The sequence below is a fragment of the Lactuca serriola genome, chromosome 8 (genome assembly GCF_051521515.1).
Source record: "Lactuca serriola cultivar US96UC23 chromosome 8, Lser_US96UC23_V15, whole genome shotgun sequence".
Taxonomy (NCBI): Eukaryota; Viridiplantae; Streptophyta; class Magnoliopsida; order Asterales; family Asteraceae; genus Lactuca; species Lactuca serriola.
This window is the reverse complement of record NC_136415.1, coordinates 218,876,660-218,903,636: the sequence shown is the minus strand read 5'-3', so window position 1 is coordinate 218,903,636 and position 26,977 is coordinate 218,876,660. Positions and strand designations below refer to the sequence as shown.

Here is a 26,977-nt window from a genome sequence, read left to right as displayed (position 1 = left end):
CCACTTGTTCTTTTATGGTCGTGTTTTAAATCTTTCTTTTACTTGCAAGATGATCCTAGGTAGGTGATAAAATGTTTATGTTATTTATAAAACTGAAGTCTTCCATTTTCCATTATTTATAATTTTTGAAACTAGTTTTTTAAATAAAACCCAACAGGAAGAGTCATGGTTGTCTATCTCTAGTTCCTTCTGGAGATCCTTAGTGGATTTTGATTGTTGTTGCAAGATCGGTTTCAAGTAGGTTCAGTTAGGGGTGTTGATCGGGTAAAATTTCCGGGTTTTGGGTAAAACGGGTCGGGTAGTTTGAGTATTTCCTTAAAATAATAATACCTGATACCCAACCTATATTGGTATTTGGGTTCTCGGGTGTCGGGTATTTGGGTTTTAGGTCGGGTCGGGTATTTTCGGGTATACCGGAAAATTACTTAAGTGTCACTTATTGATTTTTTTTTGTATTTCGGTTGCTTTAATAAAAATTGGGTAACAAAATATTTCATACAATTAACAAGTACATATACGATAACAATACAAGTCATTATAATATGTTGTGACAACCTGAAATTTTCTTTTGTACGAACTCTAAAGTCAAACACTTCAATTAAAAAGTCAATTCATTTCTGCTAATTTTTCGCGCGGTTTAAAGTCCGTTTGGGTATTTTTAAATATTTATTCTTCAAAAGAATAAACAAAAGGAAGTATACTTTAGGATTAATGGTACAACATTTAAGTTACAAAACTCCAAGAGTTAGGAGTTTTCGGCCCAATTGGTGTTTGGACCGAAAACCCTAAAGGGTATATAAATGACACTTAGTCATTTTTACCATTCTTTTTCCATTTCCAAGTCAAGAACAACTGTCTCTCAAGTATCATCTTAATTTTGAAAAGATCTTCAAGATTGTAAGTGTTTCCTTCCTTGTTTAGTTGATCTCCTTAGACCGAAAACCCTTATAAAAACCCTTATGAAAGGTGCAAAATGACTGTAAGCCTTTCCTAATGCTTAGACCGAAAACCCTTATGAAAGGTGCAAAATGACTTTAAGCCTTTCCTAATGCTTAGTATTGAGTCTAGAACACTTCTTTGCTTGTTGAAAGCCCTTGGAAATCACCTTATTCATCAAAGAACAAGAGTTTTCGGCCAAACTTTTGGACCAAAAACCTCTTGGAACGAAAGCCATATGGACCGAAAACCACAAGAAACATACTACTTGGACCGAAAGCCCCCTTAAGTGGCTATACAACCCTTAGATGCAACCCTTGATACAAATAGCACTTGAATCAAAGTGTTTTTCCAAATCCTAGGGTGTCTTAACTTGGTTAATTAGTTGTTAAATGACTAATTGGATACATATATGTGTTATTATATGATAAATAAGATCCATTTGTGTGCTCAAGTCTTCACTTGACACTTCACATCCTATACCATCTGTTCATCCAAACCACTCACTACAGGTGAGTTCATACCCCTTAATTAACCTTTAAATGTTTCTAAATGTTTATAAATGATTTTATGGGGGGGATACAAGTTGAATCATGCTAGTTAGTACATCAATCACATGTGATTAATAACTAACATTCAAATGGATTTACTACACTTTTAGCTGTTTTACCAAACAGATTACTTCAAATGACTTTCTCAAATGTTTTACATGTTAAAACTCTTTATCAAACTGTCTTACATACTGTATGTTTCCTTTCAAAGTCTGTTACAATTGTGTTTCAAACAAAGGTTTTCTTATGCTTAAACAAATTGTTTTCAAATGATTTTACAAACTGACATCAAGTCATCATTTCTTAGTTATTAAACTTTTCAATGGTTTTACAAAACTTATTTTATACTTTTATATTGTCAAATGCATGCCTATATATGTATAGTTATATAAGTATTTTTTAAAGGACTTAGGATGGCTAGCTTACTTTATTTTTTTCCTCATTGGGATGTGGCCTTAGGGTATAGGTTATTTGTCTGAATGTCGTCTAAATATTAGTTATATATCATGTATACATATATAGACATAAAATTTCCATTAGTCAGTTCAGTACCTTTGGGTAGCAAAGGCATACTTCGGTTATACACGTACATTACTAGTAGCTATAATAGGTATAGTTAGGAGATACTACTTACTATTCCAAGTACAGGGAATCACACAAGAGTTAGTTCATTCATGAGTCTATACTAATACAATACATACTATATGAAGAGATACAATTACAAAAGTACAATTATAGACAAACTAATACATTACATACTATATGAAGAGATACTATTACATACCATTACATAGATACTATTTCATAAATACAATACACGATAACATAAGAGAACACATAGTAAAGAGAAACAGGAAGGAAGATACAATACACGACAAGGTGCTATAGCATGGAACAATTACAGGATCTAACTATACCAATGAATCACTAACACATTGTTCTAAACAAAAGGTGATAGTTATATTGGGTATACATGATCATAAAGGATGCTCACAGCTTGCAATCATTGCAGGGGTCGCGTTTGGTTCTCAGAATCTCTTGACAGGGGAGCATTTAGTATGGGATCTAGCCATCACATTATACCTTAATACTCAATTAAGGCAATTAGTATAATAGTAATCACTTATTACAAATACTACAGTACTTACACTTTACATACGACAAGTACAAAAGGATACAATTCCAATTAATATATTATTGTTACCTTTACTTTGTTTCATAGTCACATAATCGATGAGGTAGATTAGATTTGAATAATAATAGTTGTACAAGGAAACACCTTCACTTAAGTAGAGGTTCAAACTTTCAAAACAGTCGGGTCTTGGTAGAAGGCTACTTTCAAAACAGTCGGGTCTTGGTAGAAGGCTACTTGCAAAACAGTTGGGTCTCAGTAGAAGGCTACTTGCAAAACAGTTGGGTCTCAGTAGAAGACTACCTTTTTATACTAGTAGGAAATAATGGTATTTTCTAGGGTTTTCAAACGTTTACAATTACTTACAAACATTTTCATACTTATACAAACTTTTCTTCAAACAATTACAAGTCTTTCCTTTACAGTTTTTACAAGTCAAAGACACATAAATACTTATGAATTCACCAGCTTTATTGTTGATACTCGCTTTCAAAATAACTTGTATTCTCAGGTCACAAATAGACAGGTACGACGACCAGGTTTTGTGAAGACGGAGCAGTCAAGAATCGTCTTTTATTTTGAGTATTTAATATGCTGTTTTATACTATGAAAGAACACACATGTATTTAAAATTTTACTATTAATGCAATGGATGATGTTGTTGTTTGTTTACTACTTTGCATTGTTGTGATACTTTACATGATGTCCTCCGCCCCAGAACGTTTCCGGCGTTCTTGGTTTTCGGGTGTGACAGATTGGTATTAGAGCATTATTTATAGTGAATTAAGTATATCAACCCATAAAAGATATACTAACTATAAATACAATGGGATTAAAATACTCCGACCAAGAGTTATACTTTTAAATATTAAAATATTTAACTAAGTATACATAGTTGCATTCATACTAAAATCAGTGTCACAATGACAAGAACAAAAGTATTACGATTGTTGAATATCACAAGTAAGCTCGGGGATGTATGGTCAGTCTTAGGAGTGGCATAGCCTGATCAACTATGCTGGTCCGAGGAGTGATTAGCACATGCCCAAGAATGGTTGTGATGTGGCAACAAGTCTAAAAACTTACCAACACTACCACAATGAGAACTCTAGAGCAGATCATAGGTCTAGAATACTATAGGAGTATTTTGTTTTACTATAATTTCTTACTTGAGCACTAAAAATATCGTCATTACTAGGTCCATAGTTGCTAAGTGGATACACTAAGGTTATATGTAACTAGGATTACATAGACTTAGAATCTGTGAATTTTTGCTTTACCCCTATCTTGTTTTGATTACATATAACTAGTATGCACTTTACAAATAGCGATGTAACTAATGAAGATTATCTAATAATTATCTAGTTAGATCGTCTAATAATTATGTCCTTACCCTAATTCTCGCGTAGATAACATGGCTGGACTCCATCCCCATGGCGACCCTTACCTTCCGAACGAAGGCAATGTTGGATGGTTTGGAGAAGAACCAGAGGATGATCATCCAATGTGTTTGAATGATCACCATGCTAAAGACCTTTTGGATGATGATAACTCCGAGCCCGAGGTTGAGAACCTACCCCCAGTAGCTCCCATTTCAAATCCTAACCCTCGTCCGACTTTTCATGGCCCGACGCCTCCTTGGGTAGAATGCTTGGAAACATGGAGCGAAGAGCAAGATCAATCTATGCCGTTTAATAGAGACCGAGGCTTCTACAACGTAAGAGAAGGAAGCTCGGCAGATAAAGATCAAGCAATCTTGGTCCATAAAGTTGCTTGAAAAGAGATTTAGGGCAGGACAGCTCTCCATCGTATCGCAGAGGTTGATGCCAATGCAGGAATGCATACCATCCACACCAATCGCCTTGAACACACTCAGGAGAGATCTGAGAGAGACCATGAGACCCTGCTACAAGCACTAGCTGAAACACGACCCAAAGTCATAGAGCTCCGAGTACGCCAGAGGGTGTACGAAAGACACCTGCTTGATATGGAACGTCAACTAGCTGAACTAAGGGTTCACCATAGGGGTGACCGTCACCAGTAGGAGATGCTTTACTTTCCTTCTTTGTTTTAAGGAATCGTTTTCCTGTCTATGCCCTATGTGGCACTTGTCTATGTAACTATCTTGTATTGTAGGTACTTTTAGTTAGGCCTTTATGCAACCAAAACTTTTCTACTCTGGATGTGATGTAAGACCTACTTCAAGGTCATTTTTATCAAACTTATTTTGTCATGAATATCAATGATATTGAAAGTCGGCTAACTTCTGTGTCATTCTTTGTTCAAATACTTTCATCATACTATCATTGGAGTCTATCTGAAACCCACTCTAGTCAATTTATTGGACTAGGGTAATTTAGCTCCGGGATCATTCCCAATTCTCTTTCAAAGGTTAGATCATGTTATTCACCAAGCATTGGTACCCCGGGTTTGAACGAAAAACGTCATGAGACCATTCTACGAACTTACTTCTACTCTCTACTAGGACTGCATCATAAGGATGTAGGTCGAACCCTCGAGAACATACTTCTACTCTTTACTTGAACGATGGAAATACATCTAGGTTCAACCATAATAGCTCACGAACTCCTTTTTTTGTGTAATAGAATCATGTCGTCATTCGGAAATAGTCATCCAAACAATGAAACCCCTATCCTTCATATTGACGTCGCTACATTCCAAGCCGCGGTAACAGCTGTCGTGACAGCTTTCCTTGAACACCTTAACTCTGACAACACAAACAAGACTGGAAAAGGAGTTGACAATTCTGATCATTGTACCGATTAGGGAAACCAACAAATGACAACAGTCACGGACTTGCAAATCCGTAAAACCGAGAAGAGGAAACGAAATCGCCAAGCCCGAAAGGAGCGCAAGCAATCCCAAAGACTTGCCATGCAACAACAACAAGTGGAAACTCCTGTCATTTCAGCACTGACACGACACATTTCTCAAGTCCCTGACATCGGGACCAGCCCTGCACACGATGGTGCTGGTAAAACCAGACCCTATAAAAGGAAAATTTTAAAGTGGATGAATAAGGAAAACACCCGCGTCCACATAACTCTGACTCAACACCTCACTTCCACTACCAACGCTAGTACAAGCCAGATATGCCACCAATGCGGCGAGATTGGACACCTCAAAAAGGATTGTCCAATAACAAAGAACTCCGGCGCAGACGGGAAGATACTAAGGATCACTGCCGCAGGAGAAACTACTCCGGACCCACGTTAAAGTATCTAAGTCGTTCGTTGTAACGGACTCTTAAACTGTTTAAAACTAGTGCAAATCGAGTCTTATCTTTTGCGAGACCCCATCAGTTAAGGGACCCTCGTGCTGCGTATACTTGTCTTTTGTAGTATACCTTGTTCACAGTAGTAGTCTTGTAGTAAGTCTAAAGTACTGTAACTCTTTTAAAAGTTGCACACTTGTGTTTTGTCTGTAACGCCTTTATGATCAAGTCTAATGCCTTTATTTCCATGTGAGTCCGACTTTATCATACGACTTGAGTCAATTCAATCCTCACAATATCAGTTTCATGCATAAATCTCTTTCTCCGAAATCGCTTTTATAGCGAAACCATCATTCCAGAACTCCGAAGTACTCATGGATAGAGTACCTCATGTTTCTTATCCTTTCCGAAGAAACCTCAGCAAACCTTCCCGAAGTACCACTCGTACAGTACGTCAAGTTCAATCCAAAGACTCGTATGGTTAATCTATCGCTGAAGAATGTATACATAGGGGTGGTATATAATCAAGGTTCTACAAGTTTAGAATTGATGATTTCACTTTAACTTCTTTTCCTCGTTGGGATGTGAGCTTAAAGAAGAATCATTTATTCGACTAACTTTTCAATCTTAATTATATATGGCTCGTATACACGAGACTGTGATTGATGAACCATGTACGACTTCTAATATGAACTTCAAGATAGAGACTGCCCAAGACTACGAGTAATCGCATCGCCATGCGAACAAACTTAGAACCCAATACGACTCCTGTAACCAGATCGCCCTTTAGTCTAACACCTACAGAGATGCAAGAACTGTCAGGTCAAACTTAATGAACTACTCAGCAATGGAATTGCAAGACCAAGCTCCTCGCCCTGGAGAGCTCTGATCTTATTCTTCAAGAAGGTAGACGGATTGTTTCGTAGGAGCATCGATTAACGGAGACCTCGACAGGATTACCATTAGGAATCATTACCTCTGCCTCGCATAGATGACTCAGTTGACCAACCGCAAGTAACGATTTACCTTTCAGAAATGGACCTGAGATCCGAATATCACCAGTTACGAGTATTATAGAAGGATGTCCCAAGGACAATCTTCCAAACTCGATATGGACGCTACGAGTCCGTAGTGATACCCCTCGTATAAGACCAATGCGTCCGTAGTATTCATGAACTTAATGAATAGAGTACGCCATTCATACTTAGATCAGTTCTTCAGTATCCTTGTAAATGACTTACTTATCTACTCTCGTAGTAAGAAGGAAGTGATAAAAAGCATCTACAACAAACCATGGAAACATTAAGATCAGAGAAGCTTTACGCGAAGTTCTCTAAATATGAGTTTTTGAATTGAAGAGTCGAATTCCTAAGGCACATTATTAGTGATGTGCGAATTCTGGAGGACCCTTCCAAAATCAAAACCGTTGAGAATTTGTCAACACCAAAGACGCCGACGGGAATTCGCCAAATTCTAGGTCTCCCTGACCTACGGTCGTAGTTCATTTAGAACTCCTCGCAAATTACGGAATCTCTTACGATTTTGACCAAGAAGGGAGCGACCCTTGACTGGGAAGAGAAGCAAGAGCAAGAAACCTTTAGAATTCCAAGTGAGAGACCATACTCTTTTGGGAAATCTCACTCTAAAAAGGCTTGATACGCTTCGGAAAGCGTGGAAAGCTAAATCCAAGATAGTTAGGACCTTCGAGATTCTTGCCGGAATCGGCCCTGTAGCTTACAAACTCAAACTACCCAACGAACTCAGTAACGTACATTCTACATTCCATGTCTCCAACCTGAAAAAGTGTCTATCCGACGAGACTCTTGTAATCCCACTCGACGAGATCGAGATCAACGAGAGCCCCAGCTTTGTGGAAGAACTTGTAAAGACCATGGACCGTGAGGTCAAGCAGACGAAGCAAAGTCGAATCCCAATAATGAAGGTTCGCTGGAACACCAAGCGAGGACCTGAATTCACTTGGGAGCAAGAGGATCAGATGAAACTGAAATATCCTCATCTTTTTACTTAGTTAATTATAACTACTTATTTTCTTAAACTCTAATTTCGGGACGAAATTCCCGCTAACGGGGGGATGATGTGACAACCCGATATTTTCTTTTGTACAAACTCTACATCAAACACTTCAATTAAAAAGTCAATTCATTTATGCTAAGTTTTAGCGCAGTTTAAAATCCGTTTGGGTATTTTTAAATATTTATTCTTCGAAAGAATAAACGAAAGGAAGTATACTTTACGATTAATGGTACAACATTTAAGTCACAAAACTCCTAGAGTTAGGAGTTTTCGGCTCAATTGGTGTTTGGACCGAAAACCCTAAAGGGTATATAAATGAAACTTAGTCATTTTTACCATTCTTTTTCCATTTCCAAGTCAAGAACAATTCTCTCTCAAGTATCATCCGAATTTTTGTCAAGATCTTCAAGATTGTAAGTGTTTCCTTCCTTGTTTAGTTGATCTCTTCCATTATCTAGTGATCTTACATGATTTCATCCGTGAAATCATTCCATTTTCTTAGATCTTCAAGTGTTCTTCAAGAACACCAAGAACACACACTAGTGTTTTGGGCCAAAAAACACCTTCTTTGCTTCCATATTGTAAGTATCTATCTACTATACTTGTTATCTAGTAAGGATACTTAATTTAGAGCCTTGGAAACATCCATTTATCCAATAACAAAGGTGTTTTCGGTCTAGTGCATCTCCTTAGACCGAAAACCCTTATGAAAGGTGAAAAATGACTTTAACCCTTTCTTAATGCTTAGTATTGAGTCTAGAACACTTCTTTGCTTGTTGAAAGCCCTTGGAAATCACCTTATGCATCAAAGAACAAGAGTTTTCGGCCAACCTTTTGGACCAAAAACCTCTTGGACCGAAAGCGATATGGACCGAAAACCACAAGAAACATACCACTTGGACCGAAGGCCCCCCTTAAGTGGCTATACAACCCTTAGATGCAACCCTTGATACTAATAACACTTGAATAAAAGTGTTTTTCCATATTCTAGGGTGTCTTAACTTGGTTAATTAGTTGTTAAATGTCTAATTGGATACATATATGTGTTATTATATGCTAAATAGGATCCGTGTGTATGCTCAAGTCTTCACTTGACACTTAGCATCCTATACCATCCGTTCATCCAAACCACTCACTACAGGTGAGTTCATACCCCTTAATTAACCTTTAAATGTTTCTAAATGTTTATAAATGATTTTATGGGGGGATACAAGTTGAATCATGCTAGTTAGTACATGAATCACATATGATTAATAACTAGCATTCAAATGGATTTACTACACTTTTATCTGTTTTACCAAACAGATTACTTCAAGTGACTTTCTCAAACATTTTTACATGTTAAAACTCTTTATCAAACTATATTACATACTATATGTTTCCTTTCAAACTCTGTTACAATTGTGTTTCAAACAAAGGTTTTCTTATGCTTAAAACTGTTCTTATCAAACAAACTGTTTACAAATGGTTTTACAAACTGACATCAAGTCATCATTTCTTAGTTATTAAACTTTTCAAAGGTTTTACAATTCTTCTTTTCTACTTTTATATTGTCAAATGCATGCCCATATATGTATAGTTATATAAGTAATGTTTAAAGGACTTAGGACGGGTAGCTCACTTTATTTCCTTTTCCTCGTTGGGATGTGGCCTTAGGGTATCAGTTATTCGTCCTAATGTCGTCTAAATATTAGTTATATATTACGTATACATATATAGACATAAAAGTTCCATTAGTCAGTTTAGTACCTTTGGGTAGCAAAGGCATACTTCGGTTATACACGTACATTACTAGTAGCTATAATAGGTATAGTTAGGAGATACTACTTACTATTCCAAGTACAGGGAATCACACAAGAGTCAGTTCATTCATGAGTCTATACTAATATAATACATACTATATGAAGAGATACAATTACAAAAGTGCAATTATAGACATACGAATACATTACATACTATATGAAGAGATACTATTACATACCATTACATAGATACTATTTCATGGATACAATACACGATAACATAAGAGAGCACACAATAAAGAGAAACAAGGATGAAGATACAATAGACGACAAGGTGCTATAGCATGGAACAATTACAGGATCTAACTATACCAATGAATCACTAACGCATTGTTCTAAACAAAAGGTGATAGTTATAGTGGGTATACATGATCATAATAATTTGGATGTTCATGGCTTGCAATCATTGCAGGGGTCGCGTTTGGTTCTCAGAATCTCTTGACAGGGGAGCGTTTAGTATGGGATCTAGCCATCATATTATACCTTAATACTCAATTAAGGCAATTAGTACAATAGTAGTCACTTATTACAAATACTACAGTACTTACACTTTACATACAACAAGTACAAAAGGATACAATTCCAGTTAATATATTATTGTTACCTTTACTTTGTTTCATATTCACATAATCGTTGAGGTAGATTAGATTTTCATAATAATAGTTGTACAAGGAAAAACCTTCACTTAAGTAGAGGTTCAAACTTTCAAAACAGTCGGGTCTTGGTAGAAAGCTACTTTCAAAACAGTCGGGTCCTGGTAGAAGGCTACTTTAAAAACAGTCGGGTCTTGGTAGAAGTCTACTTTCAAAACAGTCGGGTCTTGGTAGAAGGCTACTTGCAAAACAGTTGGGTCTTAGTAGAAGACTACCTTTTATACTATTAGGAAATAATGGGATTTTCTAGGGTTTTCAAATGTTTACAATTACTTACAAACATTTTCATACTTATACAAACTTTTCTTCAAACAATTACAAGTCTTTTCTTTACAGTTTTTACAAGTCAAAGACACATAAATACTTATGAATTCACCAGCTTTATTGCTGATACGCGCTTTCAAAATAACTTGTATTCTCAGGTCACAAATAGACAGGTACGACGACCAGGTTTTGTGAAGACGGAGCAGTCAAGAATCGTCTTTTATTTTGAGTATTTAATATGCTGTTTTATACTATGAAAGAACACACATGTATTTAAAATTTTACTATTAATGCAATGGATGATGTTGTTGCTTTTTTACTACTTTTCATTGTTGTAATACTTTACATGACGTCCTCCTCCCCATAACGTTTCTGCCGTTCTTGGTTTTCGGGTGTGACAGATTGGTATCAGAGCATTGTTTATAGTGAATTAATTATATCAACCCATAAAAGATATACTAACTATAAATACAATGGGATCACAATACTCTGACCAAGAGTTATACTTTTAAATATTAAAATATTTAACTAAGTATACATAGCTGCATTCATACTAAAATCAGTGTCACAATGACAAGAACAAAAGTATTACGATTGTTGAATATCACAAGTAAGCTCGGGGATATATGGTCAGTCTTCGGAGTGGCATAGCATGATCAACTATGCTGGTCCGAGGAGTGATTAGCACATGCCCAATAATGGTTGTGTGATTCCATGTACATGGAATAGTAAGTAGTATCTCCTAACTATACCTATTATAGCTACTAGTAATGTACGTGTATAACCGAAGTATGCCTTTCCTTGTAACGCTCTAAGAATTTCAACCAATTTAAACTTTTTGAAAACAACCCAGTTTCATAAAGTTATTACAAAAAGGTTTTTAATACAATTATTATTAGAGTCTTCCCAGAACCACATCATAAAACAAAATCATGAGGAGCGGTACGATCACGCCTTTGCCTTGCCACGGTCTCCTGAAGAACCTGAAAAACATTAAACCACAACTGTAAGCCTGAAAGCTTAGTGAGATACCCCCAAAATACCAACCACATATACCATACACGCACAACATGCCATATCATAACTGAACACAGAACAGCCATGCACTTTGGGTCTAGTGTGTGACTGGTCCGCCGCACCAGCCATCAGTCCACCTGGTCCACCCTCCAAGTCTAGCCATACATATCGAGTCTACAGTGTAATTGGTCCGCCCGCACCGGGCCTTCAATCCACCTGGTCCACTCTCTGAGTCTACAGTATGACTGGTCCGCCCGCACTAGGCCTTCAGTCGGCCTGGTCCACTCTCCGAGCCTTGGCATGTCTGGTCTGCCCTCTTGGGGCCTACAGCCTATCCAGACCACTCGCTGGGCCTTCGGGACAACCGGTCCGCCCTGGGTATGTTGGCCTACAGCACAAAGTAGGACCCGCCTCAACCCAACCCCAGTCCAACAACCATGTGCACATAAACATTCAATCATATAACAATTCACATTCAATAAAGATGATCTAGCAGATCACATAACATAACGTCATCCTAACCAGGATACCGACCTAACCAGTCACTAACATAGCATCATCCTATATACCAGGATACCGACCTTAACCAGGTCTCTAACATAATACCATCCTACTGCCAGGATGCAAACATAACAAAGCAATAACATAACACGATACCCGGATCACAATCCGATAAAGGGACGGTCTTGGTGCCTTAGACCCTGTTGATATAGTGAGGATAACTCACCTCGCAACTGCCGACTGAAAGATAAGACCAAGATGCTCCGACCACTGATACGATCTCCACCACTAGCCAACACCAACATTGAACGCAAAACAAATGCCAACAATTACCAAAATGTCCCTGGAAGTCAACTGGTCAACCCTTGGTCAAAGTCAAAGTCAAAGTCAACCTCCTGACTGACTCTACTCGCCGAGTCAACCCGATGACTCGTCGAGTCCCCATGCTCAGAACTTCCCCAATCTGCGACTCAACTCGCCGAGTCTCACAACTCTGAGTCCCTTCGCACTCAACTCACCGAGTCCTCCCTTGACTCGCCGATTCATAGCTCAACCAGAAGAAAGTTAGGACCTCACGACCAAACTCGCCGAGTCCAAGGCTATCTTCAACCAACTCGCCGAGTTCCTGCCCATCTTCAAGCAACTCACCGAGTACACCTTTGTGACTCGCCGAGTACCCCTAGATCTTAATCCATACAGAAGCTTTCCAGGCCATGCAGATGATCCAAACCATAGATCTACCCTTCTACAACCCATCCATCACGTAAAGTGGCAAACTTTACATGAATCCAAGAAGATCTAAGCATTTAACACTCTAGGGTTAGGGTTTGGGACAAAAGGACTTCACCCACAACTCTTGTGCATAGACTTTATGGCTTTCTGGATTAATAACAACCTAGATCTGAGGTAGCAACCTCAGATCTTACACCAAACTTGAGGTGGACCTCATTTATGCCCCAAAAACTCCACAAATGATAGATCAAGATGCACAAAAGCTCAATCAGCAGATTATTACCTCAAATGAAAGCTCCAACTGAAGAATAAGTTGAATCTCTACAAAGCCCCTTGCTCTAACCTTCTTGCTCTTCGATTTCTCCCCAAGATTCCCTCCACAAAGGCTCCAATCTCTCACAAGGAAAGCTCACATGAATCTTGGGCTTCTGGAACTCAAGGGGAAGGTAAAGAGGTTGGGGGAGAAGACATCATGTTCTTTATATAGGGCTCACCCCCCGAATTAGGGTTTTCTCCACTCAGCACCAACTCGCCGAGTCCAGCCACTGAATCGCCGAGTTGTCCACTAAACACGCGACCAAAATCGCGACCCTACTCGCCGAGTCCACCCATGGACTCGCCGAGTTGCCCTTTCACATTTACACTTTGAACCCTGAACTTGCACTCCTGAATTCGGGATGTTACATTGCTACCCAAAGGTACTGAACTGACTAATGGAACTTTTATGTCTATATATGTATACATGATATATAACTAATATTTAGACGACATTCGGACGAATAACCGATACCCTAAGGCCACATCCCAACGAGGAAAAGGAAATAAAGTGAGCTAGCCGTCCTAAGTCCTTTAAACATTACTTATATAACTATACATATATGGGCATGCATTTGACAATATAAAAGTATAAAAGAAGTTTTGTAAAACCTTTGAAAAGTTTAATAACTAAGAAATGATGACTTGATGTCAGTTTGTAAAACCATTTGAAAACAGTTTGTTTGATAAGAACAGTTTTAAGCATAAGAAAACCTTTGTTTGAAACACAATTGTAACAGAGTTTGAAAGGAAACATACAGTATGTAAGACTGCTTGATAAAGATTTTTAATATGTAAAAACGTTTGAGAAAGTCATTTGAAGTAATCTGTTTGGTAAAACAGCTAAAAGTGTAGTAAATCCATTTGAATGCTAGTTATTAATCACATGTGATTGATGTACTAACTAGCATGATTCAACTTGTATCCCCCCCCCCCCATAAAAGCATTTATAAACATTTAAAGGTTAATTAAGGGGTATGAACTCACCTGTAGTGAGTGGTTTGGATGAACGGATGGTATAGGATGCTAAGTGTCAAGTGAAGACTTGAGCACACACACGGATCCTATGTATTATATAATAACACATATATGTATCCAATTTGTTATTTAACAACTAATTAACCAAGTTAAGACACCCTAGGATATGGAAAAACACTTTGATTCAAGTGCTATTAGTATCAAGGGTTGCATCTAAGGGTTGTATAGCCACTTAAGGGGGCCTTCGGTCCAAGTGGTATGTTTCTTGTGGTTTTCGGTCCATATGGCTTTCGGTCCAAGAGGTTTTTGGTCCAAAAGGTTGGCCGAAAACTCTTGTTCTTTGATGAATAAGGTGATTTCCAAGGGCTTTCAACAAGCAAAGAAGTGTTCTAGACTCAATACTAAGCATTAGGAAAGGCTTAAAGTCATTTAGCACCTTTCATAAGGGTTTTCGGTCTAAGGAGATGCACTAGACCGAAAACACCTTTGTTCTTGGATAAATGGATGTTTTCAAGGCTCTAAATTAAGTATCCTTATTAGATAACAAGTATAGGAGATAGATACTTACAATATGGAAGCAAAGAAGGTGTTTTTCGGCCCAAAACACTAGTGTGTGTTCTTGGTGTTCTTGAAGAACACTTGAAGATCTAAGAAAATGGAATGATTTCACGGATGAAATCATGTAAGGTCACTAGATAATGGAAGAGATCAACTAAACAAGGAAGGAAACACTTACAATCTTGAAGATCTTGACAAAAATTTTGATGATACTTGAGAGAGAATTGTTCTTGACTTGGAAATGGAAAAAGAATGGTAAAAATGACTAAGTGTCATTTATATACCCTTTAGGGTTTTCGGTCCAAACACCAATTGGGCCGAAAACTCCTAACTCTTGGAGTTTTGTGACTTAAATGTTGTACCATTAATCCTAAAGTATACTTCCTTTCGTTTATTCTTTCGAAGAATAAATATTTAAAAATACCCAAACGGACTTTAAACCGCGCTAAAAATTAGCATAAATGAATTGACTTTTTAATTGAAGTGTTTGACTGTGTAGTTCGTACAAAAGAAAATTTCGGGTTGTCACAGATACGATGACTTATGTTTTTTTAGATGAAGTGATTTTGATAACTACGGTTTATTTAAAATTTTAAAATGAAATTTTTGGTCACGATTTTTGGGATGTTACATCTTCACCCCCTCCCCCTCCGGTCATTCAATGATTATGAGATCGTGAACTGGTTCCCTTAAGCCTCGCCAAATATTCAATTTCTTTGTTGCCTCTGATGTCCCTCGTATTCCTTGTTCCATCGCTCTGGCCATGTATGATCCTAATTGGTGTGAAATATGGACTTTGAAAAGTATGCTCTCGTAACCAATCACACATGAGATATTGTCCTAAAACCTTTGCAAGCCAACATTGTTGGCTACTATTGGCTGTATTATCACATGTTTGACAGCCACATACGCTTGGGTCACTACAAAGCTCGGTTTGTTGCGCATGGCTTCTCATTCCAACCAGGTATTGGCTTTGATGACATATTCAATCATGTCGTTAAACCTGTCACTATTCACATTGTCCTTTACATCCCTATTTTTAACAATTGGCATATCCATTAACTTGATGTCAAAAATGTCTTTCTCCATGGTGATATTGTTGAAATTATTTATACACGTCAACCTTCAGGTTATGTTAATCATCAGTTTCCAAATCATGTTTTTCTCCTTCTTAAGGCTCTTTATGGACTCAAGCAGGCTCCTTGTGCAATGTTTTGCATGTACCCTTCATTTATCAATATGCTGACATTTTTACGAAATGCCTACATACTCTGTTATTTTTGGATTTTAGAAATAGTTTGAACATTCGAGATCCTCATGCTCCAACTATGGGGTTGTGTTAGATCATATTATATTGTTTATTCATTTATGTATAATATAAGGCCTCTCATGTAATATGTTACACTATATATTGATATCTATACATCCAACCCTAATCAATGGGCTTTCCACATAATCCATCAAAGTCAACTATGAATATAAAAAATCGAAGATGAAAGCGAATTAACCTAACAAATAAAATTGTATATCGTTTTCATTTTTATATTTTTGTATTTGGGTTCCTATTTTTTCATTTTGTATTTACAAAATCAAATAAAATAGATATCTATTTGATTGGAGTTATTATTATTGTTATTATTATTATTATTAATTTATTATTGCACAAAACATATAAAAATTCGGTTATGAAAAATGTATGCTTGAATTTGGACCTATGTATTAATTTTGAAAAAGATTGTGAAATTATAATGGTTTGTTTTAAAACTTTAAAAGCATAACTTTTTTTTATAAATGTTTTAATTTGCCAACTTTTTAACTACACGGTACATGTGTCCAATTCATATATATAAAATTAGATCAATTTATTTTTTATTGAAGTATATCTGTTTTTTTGGGGGACAATGGTACGACTTATGTAAGAGTAGACAAACCGTAACGTATATGGACTCTTCAAACATGAAGCCCATATGAAAAAGTGGCGTATAAGCAAAATGTCAACATTCCCAATGAAAGATGTGTAAGCATCCATTGCTTGTACATTCCTTCATCAAATGATTGTACCATATAGTCATCTATCGAATATTATCAACTATCACATAATTAGTCAACATTTAAAAAAAAAATCGATGTTTGTATCATTATATTTTAAGGTATATAGTTTTCCGTGTTTTAAGACATTTACTATGTATGTAATATAATTATGTGTGCAAGTTTTTATATGTTTATAGTGTTCGGAAGAAGTGTTTAAAAGAATATTTATGGGAATTGGACTTAATAAGGTAATTAGCTTTTCGGTTTATTCACATCTGGGTAACTATTTTTTTTTGTACACATCTAGGTAATAAATTTTTTGGAAGTGTTCACATATGACCATTATGACCGGCTGTAGCAGGTTACATCCGGTCATAACCAGTCATAATGGTCATATGTGAACACTTTCAAAAAGTTCGTTACCTAGATGTGTAAAAAAAAAGATAGTTACCCAAATGTGAACAAACCGAGAAGATAAAAGTAAAATACACGAATGGTCCCTGTAGTTTGGGTAATTTGTGCGTTTGGTCCATAACTTATTTTTTAACTTGGATGATCCCTACTATTTATTTTTGTTGTGCATTTGGTCACTGTCCTACCTCATAAGACTATTGTGTCATTTTTAATTTATTTTTAAATTTTTTTCTTATTTATATATTTATTTTTTCTATATTAAAAAAAATTAATAGACCCCATATATCTGCATCTCCTCATCCTAAACCTGAAACCACATTTGAGAAATTTAAGTTGGGTCCCACCACCATCTCATCTCTCATTATCCTCAACTTCTATTTTGTTTCCATCTTTAGTGATATTGACGTCTTCATCATCCTTTATTTTTTCGGTCGTTCAACTTTAACGAACCAACCCACAACCCACTGTCTCTTCATTGAATTTTCCACCACCACAACCCAATAGAAGGGTGATGGTGTTGGTTCGCCGGAGTTGAAGGACCGAAAAAAAAGGGATAGTGAAGACGTTGATATCATCAAAGATGGAAAGGAAAAAGAAGTTGAGGAGGATGACAAATAGAATGGTGACTGGTTGGATCAAGCTTGAATTTCTCGAATGTAGTTTCAGGTTTAGCGTGAGGAGATACAAATATGTGAGATCTATTAATTTTTTAAAATATACAAAAAATAAATACATAAATAAGAAAATTAATTAAAAAATAAATTAAAAAAATGGCACAATAGTTTTTTGAGGTAAGACAATGACCAAACACACAACAAAAATAAATGGTATGGATTATCCAAGTTAAAAAATAAGTCAAGGACCAAACGCACAAATTACCCAAACTACAGGGACCATTCGTGTAATTTACTCTTACATTTTCGGTTTTTTCACATCTGGGTAACTATCTTTTTTTGTACACATCTAAGTAACAAATTTTTTGGAAGTGTTCACATATTACCATTATGACTGATTATGACCTGATGTAACCTGCTATAGCCGGTTATACTGGTCATATGTAAACACTTCCAAAAAGTTCGTTACCTAGATGTGTATAAAAAAAGATAGTTACACAAATCTGAACAAACCGAAAAGTTAATTACCTTATTAATTCCATTTCCCAAAACTTAATATATACAAAATCTTTGTTTGCAAGTAAGACCGTTTAGTTCAGTTTAAATAAAATATTTCAAATTTAAAAGTTATTTCATGTAACGTTTGAGAAAAAAAAATATCCATCATCAATTTCCAGAATTCTCCTTATATATATATATATATATATATATATATATATATATATATATATATATATATATATATATGTTCAAATGTTTTCACTATCTATTGTGTGTATGTATGATTGATTTTGGACCAATCATTTTAGTTATTTTAAGAAAATAATTAATGCATATTAAATCCTAAAGATGTAATTAATTTCCATTATATCTTCAACATCTAATATACATTAATTACTTTCTTAAAATAACTAAAATAATTGGTCAAGAATCAATCATACATGCACACAATAGATATTAAAAACAAAATAATCTAACCCTATATATATATATATATATATATATATATATATATATATATATATATATATATATATATATATATATATATATTGTAAGCTTAGAAAAAAAGTTGAGAAAGTAAGAAAGATATATATGAATTAATATCTACATTCATATGAATATATATTTACATTTATATTCAAAAACTCATAAAACAAATAAAAAACTTAGATTTCTTGTTTAATTACTAGCTATCAGCTACCCGCTACCAACCATAACCATTGTTCAACATCTAGTTTCGCCAAATATATCTTTAATCTTTAATATTATATAAAGATAATTATAAATCCTGGAACAAACAACCGGACAGCTTTTTTTCCATTAAAACAGAATGAATGGCAAGAATTTGAAAAGGACTTGACATTTTTACACACACCAAAAGTAAAAACAAAAGGGAGACATTTCCACTACAGAAAGCTGCAAAGGAATGTAAGTAATGCAGTGCCATTAATGCACAAAGTACAATCTAAATCAGAAAATTGTAATAGATAACATCATAACAACTTGTATTTAAGTTCAAATTTAAATTTACACTTAAAACATTCCTTGTTTATTTTTAACAATCAACTTATGACAAGAAAAGTTATTAATAACACAATAAAAGAGTTATTAAATTTCAAAAATAGGCATTAGCAACAACCAAATATAAAAACTATAGACATGACCAATTTCACATGATCATTATTGGTTCAAGTGTATATAATTTATATTTCTCAAAATTTTATTACACTTGATAATCTTATGTTTTGATTGCTTTTGAGACAAATTTACATGAGAGAGATTTACATTGTCCGACCATTAATATATAAAGGTTAAAACATGTTCTCACATCAAGACTGTTTTTCTTACACGAGACAGATTCAATAAAAAGAAAATGAACTGTATGAAACTGGATAAACTTTAATGTTATTTTAATGATTAGAATACAAAGCGCATTTACATTGTTTGCACAATCTGTGCCACTTTGTTCCACCTTTCAAGGTGGACGTAACATATTTCAGTCATTGTTTCATTGACATTAGTTTAATTCTTATTTTCAGCGTCTAATATACGTCAAATACAGTATTATACCATGTCTTACGTAACAGACGAGACATGCAGACTCATGAGCTAATAGTTTGGTTGTTAGAGTTGTCCTAAAAACTATATTTTATGTTAGTTTTAGCATTGGAACTAAATAAATCATTATGCTAACTTTCAATTCACTACCTAAAAATGAAATGATATGAATTATTTACTTCTAATGAGTTTTAATATATTATCATTGTTTGAGGAACAAAAGACCGAACAACTTTTGCTTCCGTTGAAACAAAATGAGTGGGAAGACTTGGAAAAGGACACATCAATTTTACACACACCAAAAGTTAAAAATATAAAGCGACATTTCTTAGAAAGAAAAGCATAAAGGAATGTACTATCATCAATGCACAGAGAACAAGCCAGATCAAAAAGTTGTTTAAACTTTAAATAACAAAGTGATTCATAGTTTCATACAATAAAAATTAACAACAACCTTTAATTTTTGTATTTTTTGAAACAAATTTTCGTTAACGCAATTGTTACAAGTGGTTCAATGAATAATTTATGATAAATACAAGAATTATTTCACTATCTTTTTGTTTGTGGCGAGTTGATGAAATTTATATTCATAAATTACTCACACACTTGATAATTCTGTTTGATTTTTTTTTTTAAATAACTTAAATACACATCCACTATTCTCCTCTTCAATTTATATCTTTTGGTCCACATTTCCACAGTGACAATCTCAATGACTCAATGCTTTTTATTTGTTTACTTTTTATGGTTTCACAAGGCAAGAAAATAGGGCATTTTTTCATATTATTTACTAAAAAATATTTGAAAAATAAAAAACATTATCAAGAGCAAAGCCTTGGCAAAGATTTAGCACTATTTTGTCTAGACAATCTTGATTTCAAGATTTTGGTCATTTGTGTTTGCATTTTCTTACAAACTTTCTCTAATTCAATCACCCTCCATTGCATTCCTTCTAAATGTGCTCTCATCTTCTCATTTTCATTCACAATATCCATTTTTCCTCCATGTGGTACAACTTGTTTAGCATAGAGTACAACTTGACCATGCCTCCCATCTTTTGTTTCGGTTTCACAAGGTGGAAGGGCAAACCGTTTTTGTATGTCAATGTCAAGAAACAAATTTTCAAGGTTCACTTGTTGAGCTTTAAGGGCTAATTTCGTAATTTTTGACGGAAATTTCTCATTTTGCATAACATGATTGCATATTTCGGATGAAAGTTTTTCGTAGTTGAGACTAGCGCATATGTTCGTCTTTTCTTCATCCGATAAACCCATGTGAACCTATGCCAAGAAAAAAACTCATAAGATTTTTTGACTTGATAACATCATAATTTTTGTAATCATATTTAATTATTAATTATTTATAAAACAAAAAGTGCTAGTGAGTCAACCCAAATTGACACGGTTTCACCAATTTTAGCAAAAAGAATCTTTTCCCTTTTTAACTTTTTACTTACTAATTTACCCTCAAACCATTTCTCTCTCTCTCTCTATATATATATATTTTCCATGTGGGTTTATTATTATTATTATTATTATTATTATTATTATTATTATTATTATTATTTTGAAGGGAAGTGATTCGTATACAATTACTTTTCTCCATACACAACAATTTATAGTAGAACACAATATTTTAAAACACAAATTATTGTGTACGAATCAGCTCTCATTTTTTTAACATCGTTTATCTAGACAGCACTTTCTTAGATAATATTGTTACCTGAAGATAAATGTTGATGGCATGGTACATTTCATCATACGAGTCTCTAGAACATTCCGGAAGGATCTTTAAAAGTGCCAAAAACTTATACGGTTTCAAACGGGGATCCGGAGCTACTTCTGCAACATACAAATCTATCAATCGAGCAACTTTCTTCATATCACAAACCGCCACCTCACTGCCACTTTTTCCGGCCAAACAACCGCCACCGCCGCCGCCTTTTCCGGCCAAGAAATACTTCACCAACTGTAAAACTAAGTTAACATCATAAAGATAATTCGATCCGTGTGGAGACGGAACAAGAAGATCATCTAGAGTCGCTTGATCCAAGCGGGACCCAATCATACGCTCCAAATTGTTCTTCGAGATTTTACTAATGTTTAAATTCGAAGAAACCCTTAGAATCCCGAATAAATTCTTGCAAGAAACCGAGTTTGAATTTGAGTTTGAGTTTTGATCAAGCAAACACAAACTATCGATGACCGTTTCCGTTATTTCTCGTTTTTCTTCAGGACTCGCGGTGATAAATCTTGATTTATGATAGTAAACAAGAAACCTACTTGTAACCCCGTGATCAAAATTATGAAAAATGATCGATTTGACCAATGGTTTGACCAAATCGGGAGTCAAAACGTTGACCAAATCTTCAAACCACCATGTTGACCGCAAGAAACGAGTTTGACCACTCTCGGTGCTTTTGCTATCGGTTGATAACCGAAGAGCCGAGCTTTCAGGCGATGAAATCGATGGACAAGAAAGGCTCAATTCGGCGAAAATGAGTCGCGCTACTAAAGAATCCAAACATTTTTGAAGGATTTTTGAAGAAATAGCAACGTACTTTAAAGCAGAAAGAAGCTCGATCCAACTCCAAAACTTGATTTCTTCAAGGGATTTCTCGGTTTTCTCGAGCAAATTGTGGGACCCACTAACCGTTTCGTTCATTTCCATATAATGTGCGGCGCGGAATAGGCGAGGTGAGGTATAGGGGTTAATTACGATTTTGCCCTTGTTGTAGCAAAACCTTGAAACAAGCTCGAAACTTTCGGGACCTCCGGGGAAATCGTTGAATATAACTTTGAGATTTTTTGTCGGGCCTTTGGATTTAGCGAATAATTTTCGTATTTTTCCGCAATATGACGATATGATTTTCTGTAATTTTAAGAAACAAAGTTTATTATACAAACACTTAGAAGAAAAAGGAGAAACATAGAAAATAGCAATGTTCTTTCATTTATTTGTTTATTGGGTACATTTTTCAAAATACAATGTTGTAATACCATGAAATAAAATTAGGATGCTACAATAAACAAATATATGAAAGCAAATTTCTATTTCTTGCATATAACCTTAACTTTTTTACAATTTCCCCACATAATTCAAAGAAATTTAAAATATGACATAACCAAGAACAAAATCTAGTTCGAACCCACTTACAATGTAGAAAAAGTATCCGATTCTTCCCCTTCAAATAAAATTCTTTGCAACTTTGACCAAGAAAGTCAAAATTAATCTCTAATCGAGAGGCCTTGAAAATCCAAACACAAATTTGAGTCATGGAATCAACCCGATTGATCTTAAAACTCAATATATATCCTAAATCTTGAAATCATCAAGAATCCATGAAATTTTGACACTTAGAAAAGACTCGTTTGACCTTAAAAGTCAAAATGCATCTCGAATCTTTGAACCTAATATGTTACGATTTCATATCATATCATAAACATTGTCGATTTGAGATTTCAAAACTCAAGGTAACTACACAATGGCATTTTTGCAGTGCATTTATCATTTATGCCACTAAAAAAAGGTAAAGAATTTATGAACCCAAAAAAGAAGATTATCATAAAGTAGAAAAAATAGGACCATTTTGCAGAAAAGAATTGTGGAAAGTCACTGTTTGCAATAAATTTGGTAGCAGAGTAAGAATCAGTCATTAATTCGGTATATGTCAAAGTGCAATTAACAGAAACGTACTTTCACTAAATTTACATTCTGTTAAAAATCGTTATTAAAAAATGTAGTAATTAGAAATTACATAAATTGATTAATTTTAAAATTAGATATGAAGTGAGTAGGTATTATGTCACTCTCACAAGAGTTGTAAAGACTAAAGATCCACTAACATCTTTTACCCTATATGAGAAAAGAAGGTTCAAGATAGTACCCCCCCCCCCCTACCCCACCCCACATTAATGAAAAACTAACTAATAAATATGCATACATTCATACAATAATATACACACATACACTGAGAAAATGACACTTTACTACAGATATTTGCAAGAATGGAATGTGGGTGGCTAAGAAAACTCGAAGTTTGTACTGAAAATTAAAATGGGAAAAGGTCAAAAAAACATTTTAGTAAAAAGAATCATGAAATTTTGATGTGTGGAAAGAAAAAGAACATTTCTTTACTCAAATTGCATGAACGTATGAAGAAAAATGCGTAATTTGGTGTTCGCAGACCGAAATGTCGATAATAAATGCAAATTTTGTTCAAAACAGTTAATGTGTATGTCAGTACAATGAATGAAGACAAATTAACCTTAATTTTCAATAGAAACAAAAACAAAAGACCATAATGGCAGAGATATCGGATAACGAACGCAATTCGACAAAAGGGTTTTAGAAGATGGAAGGAAATTGGATTTACCTCATGAATGAAGAACGTTTCTTCGCCATTAACATCAACTTCGAGATCACAAGAAGCGTCCATGGATACACAGATGAAGAAGATGAAGAAAGAGAAAGCCCTAAAGCGAAGACGAAGAAGTGATTTTAGTGGGAACCTTGGAAACCCAATTTGGGGGTGAAATTAGAGAAGAAAGATGTGAAGACAAAGAGCTAGAAATCAAAATTTGATTCGGAAATGAGTAAGAGACAAATGCAAAAGGGTTATAGAAATATGTGTGCGTAGTTGCGTTGGGGGGAAGATACAGAGAGAGAGAGAAATGTGATTAATAAACAAAGAGATGGATCAGGGAAGTGACAGAGGCGGAGGTAGGAGGGAGTTAGGAATATATTGTTTTTTTTTTTTTTTTTTTTAATAATATTATGATAAAGAAGTAATACAATTATTAAAAATAAGACAAGAAATAGGATTAATTACTAAAGATGGCAAATTAGGTGTGTTAGAAAATATAATATAAAATACAAGCTTAAAAAATAAGTGATTTAACAAAAATATTTTTTGAATAATTTTAATTTGTTAGGTGAAAATAAAATATTTTTGGCAAGATTTTCTTTAACAAAGTAATTTATATTTTATAAACTAATTTTTGGAAAATAGCTTCATAAGTAGGTACATAAACATTTTTTTTTGCAAATTGAATATAGAGTTTAAGAAAAATATATAAAAATTGGTTAAACGGCTAACATTTAATCATTTTAGAGATTAAGTTATAAAATTAATATCAAACCTTTTGATATGAAATCCTTAATGTGTCCAATTTTGACGGTTTTATCGTTATGGCAATTTTTTATTCGTTAATACTTAAATTTATGCTCCCACGTTATCATAAAGTAAATTTGCAAGTTTATCATTTATATATATATATATATATATATATATATATATATATATATATATATATATATATATATATATATAATAAAAAGTGAATATATATTACAGCCCACTTAAGCTTAAATACTAAACCTCATGAAAATACGTTGTTTTATTATATAAAGACTGTGATTAGGGATTCACGGTTAACAGTTAAAGATGTAGATTAATGATATACACAATAGTTTTGATAAGAAAGCAAGAACATTGATTATCTTCTAGCTTCGTAACGATGGAAAACAATATTGTTCACTAGGGTGAGTAACAAACGACAATGGAGGAAATAAAACAAATGATGATAAAACGATAATGGAGGGAATAAATGTATTTGGGGACGATATATTTACCAAGTCAAAACCAAATCGAGTATAATTATTAAATTAAATGACATATTTTAAAGGTTTCATACCTAAGCTTAGGTGTGGCTACAATATATATATATATATATATATATATATATATATATATATATATATATATATATATATATATATATATATATATATATATATATATTATTGGTTCTAAAAAGCACGTCATGACGCCTTAAGGCGTGCAGGGCCGGCCGCGAGATTTGGAAGATCATGTGCAATTTAACAAAAAATAGGCCTTAAAACTTGAAAAGTCTAAAATTTTAAACAAAGAAATATAAATTAAAAACTTCATTCAAAGTAATACATAAAAAAATCTTCTATTTGGAAACAATCATTCTTTTAATATTACTTGAAACAAATTTTTCAATAATATCTTCATAAATAATTTTTTCAAAAGATTGTTTTTAGTCATCATAACTAATCCATTAAGTCTCGTCATCAAAACCAATCTATTAAATCGTTTTTGAATCATTATAGATCGTAAATAGACTTCAATATCTTCCAATTGGAAAACCTCCTTTCTACAAATCCAAAATCCAAAATAATAGGAATAGCCAACATTACTATATATATATATATATATATATATATATATATATATATATATATATATATAAAATGTAAAAAACAATCAACACATATAACACTACTCACTTTCTGTCCTCAAATACTAAATTAATAGGAACAGTCAACATTACTTTATGTAAAATACATGTAAAAACTCTAATTTGCTTCTGATAAAAATCAGAAATCAAAAAATTACCTTCTAGGTTTCGACATTTCAAAAAAATCCGAAAGTCAAAAACTTCTAAACCTCAAAGTTGGATGAAAAGTCAATACATTGTTGCTTCAACACTTCTAAATTCAAGAAAATATAAATCAGAAAGAACGAAAAACGGATTTACTTCTAAATAATATCATAAATATATCATATGTGTAATACCTTTTGATTTTCGCCAATTCAAGACAATCTGGATTGGAAATCGACAAATTTGTGCTTCAATGCTTCAGAATTCGAGAACATACAAACCAGAAAGAATAAAAAAACTTATTACTTTTAAACAACGTCAAAAATATATCATATAGATAAAAAAATATATGTAATACCTTCTGATTTAGTACCTATACCCCATCCCGACATCTGATTTTCGAAACCTCACTCCTAATTTCAATTTGCTTCAAAATTTCTAAGCCTCAGTCCTTGTTTTATGATCCACTAATTTTTAAGATTCGTGAAGAAAGAAGTATAAATTGGAACCTTCTGATTGGGTGATTACCTTCTGATTGTGGAGGATTATGGTTTGTTCCCCATGTCAAAATCATAGTAACTATCAGCAAGAACCATAGTGTTGATTCCTTTTCCCAAAGACTTTCCGATTCCCGCTCATTTGATTTTTGTTTCCCGCTGCACGTTGTTTCCTTTCTCCCCATCATACGTTCTGTAACCTAATGAACAAAACCTAATACAAAATCTAAATAGTATTTCGG

At 34.2% G+C, this 26,977-nt stretch overlaps 1 protein-coding gene across 2 annotated transcripts; it reads right to left on the bottom strand.

The window, feature by feature from the left end:
* Positions 1 to 20,594: 20,594 nt before the first annotated feature.
* LOC145068377 (Phototropic-responsive NPH3 family protein) lies at positions 20,595 to 24,534 on the bottom strand. 2 transcript variants are annotated; one of them, XM_079015335.1, is made up of 4 exons: positions 24,204 to 24,534; positions 22,985 to 23,075; positions 21,551 to 22,699; positions 20,595 to 21,108 (listed from the first exon to the last, which is right to left on the bottom strand). In XM_079015335.1, exons 3-4 carry the CDS (start codon positions 22,496 to 22,498, stop codon positions 20,650 to 20,652), a joined length of 1,407 nt encoding a protein of 468 aa, XP_078871461.1. In that variant the 5' UTR covers positions 22,499 to 22,699; positions 22,985 to 23,075; positions 24,204 to 24,534; the 3' UTR covers positions 20,595 to 20,649. The 2 variants fall into 2 exon arrangements, with proteins under 2 accessions (XP_078871461.1, XP_078871460.1); XM_079015334.1 differs by lacking the exon at positions 22,985 to 23,075.
* Between the last annotated feature and the right edge of the window lie 2,443 nt (positions 24,535 to 26,977).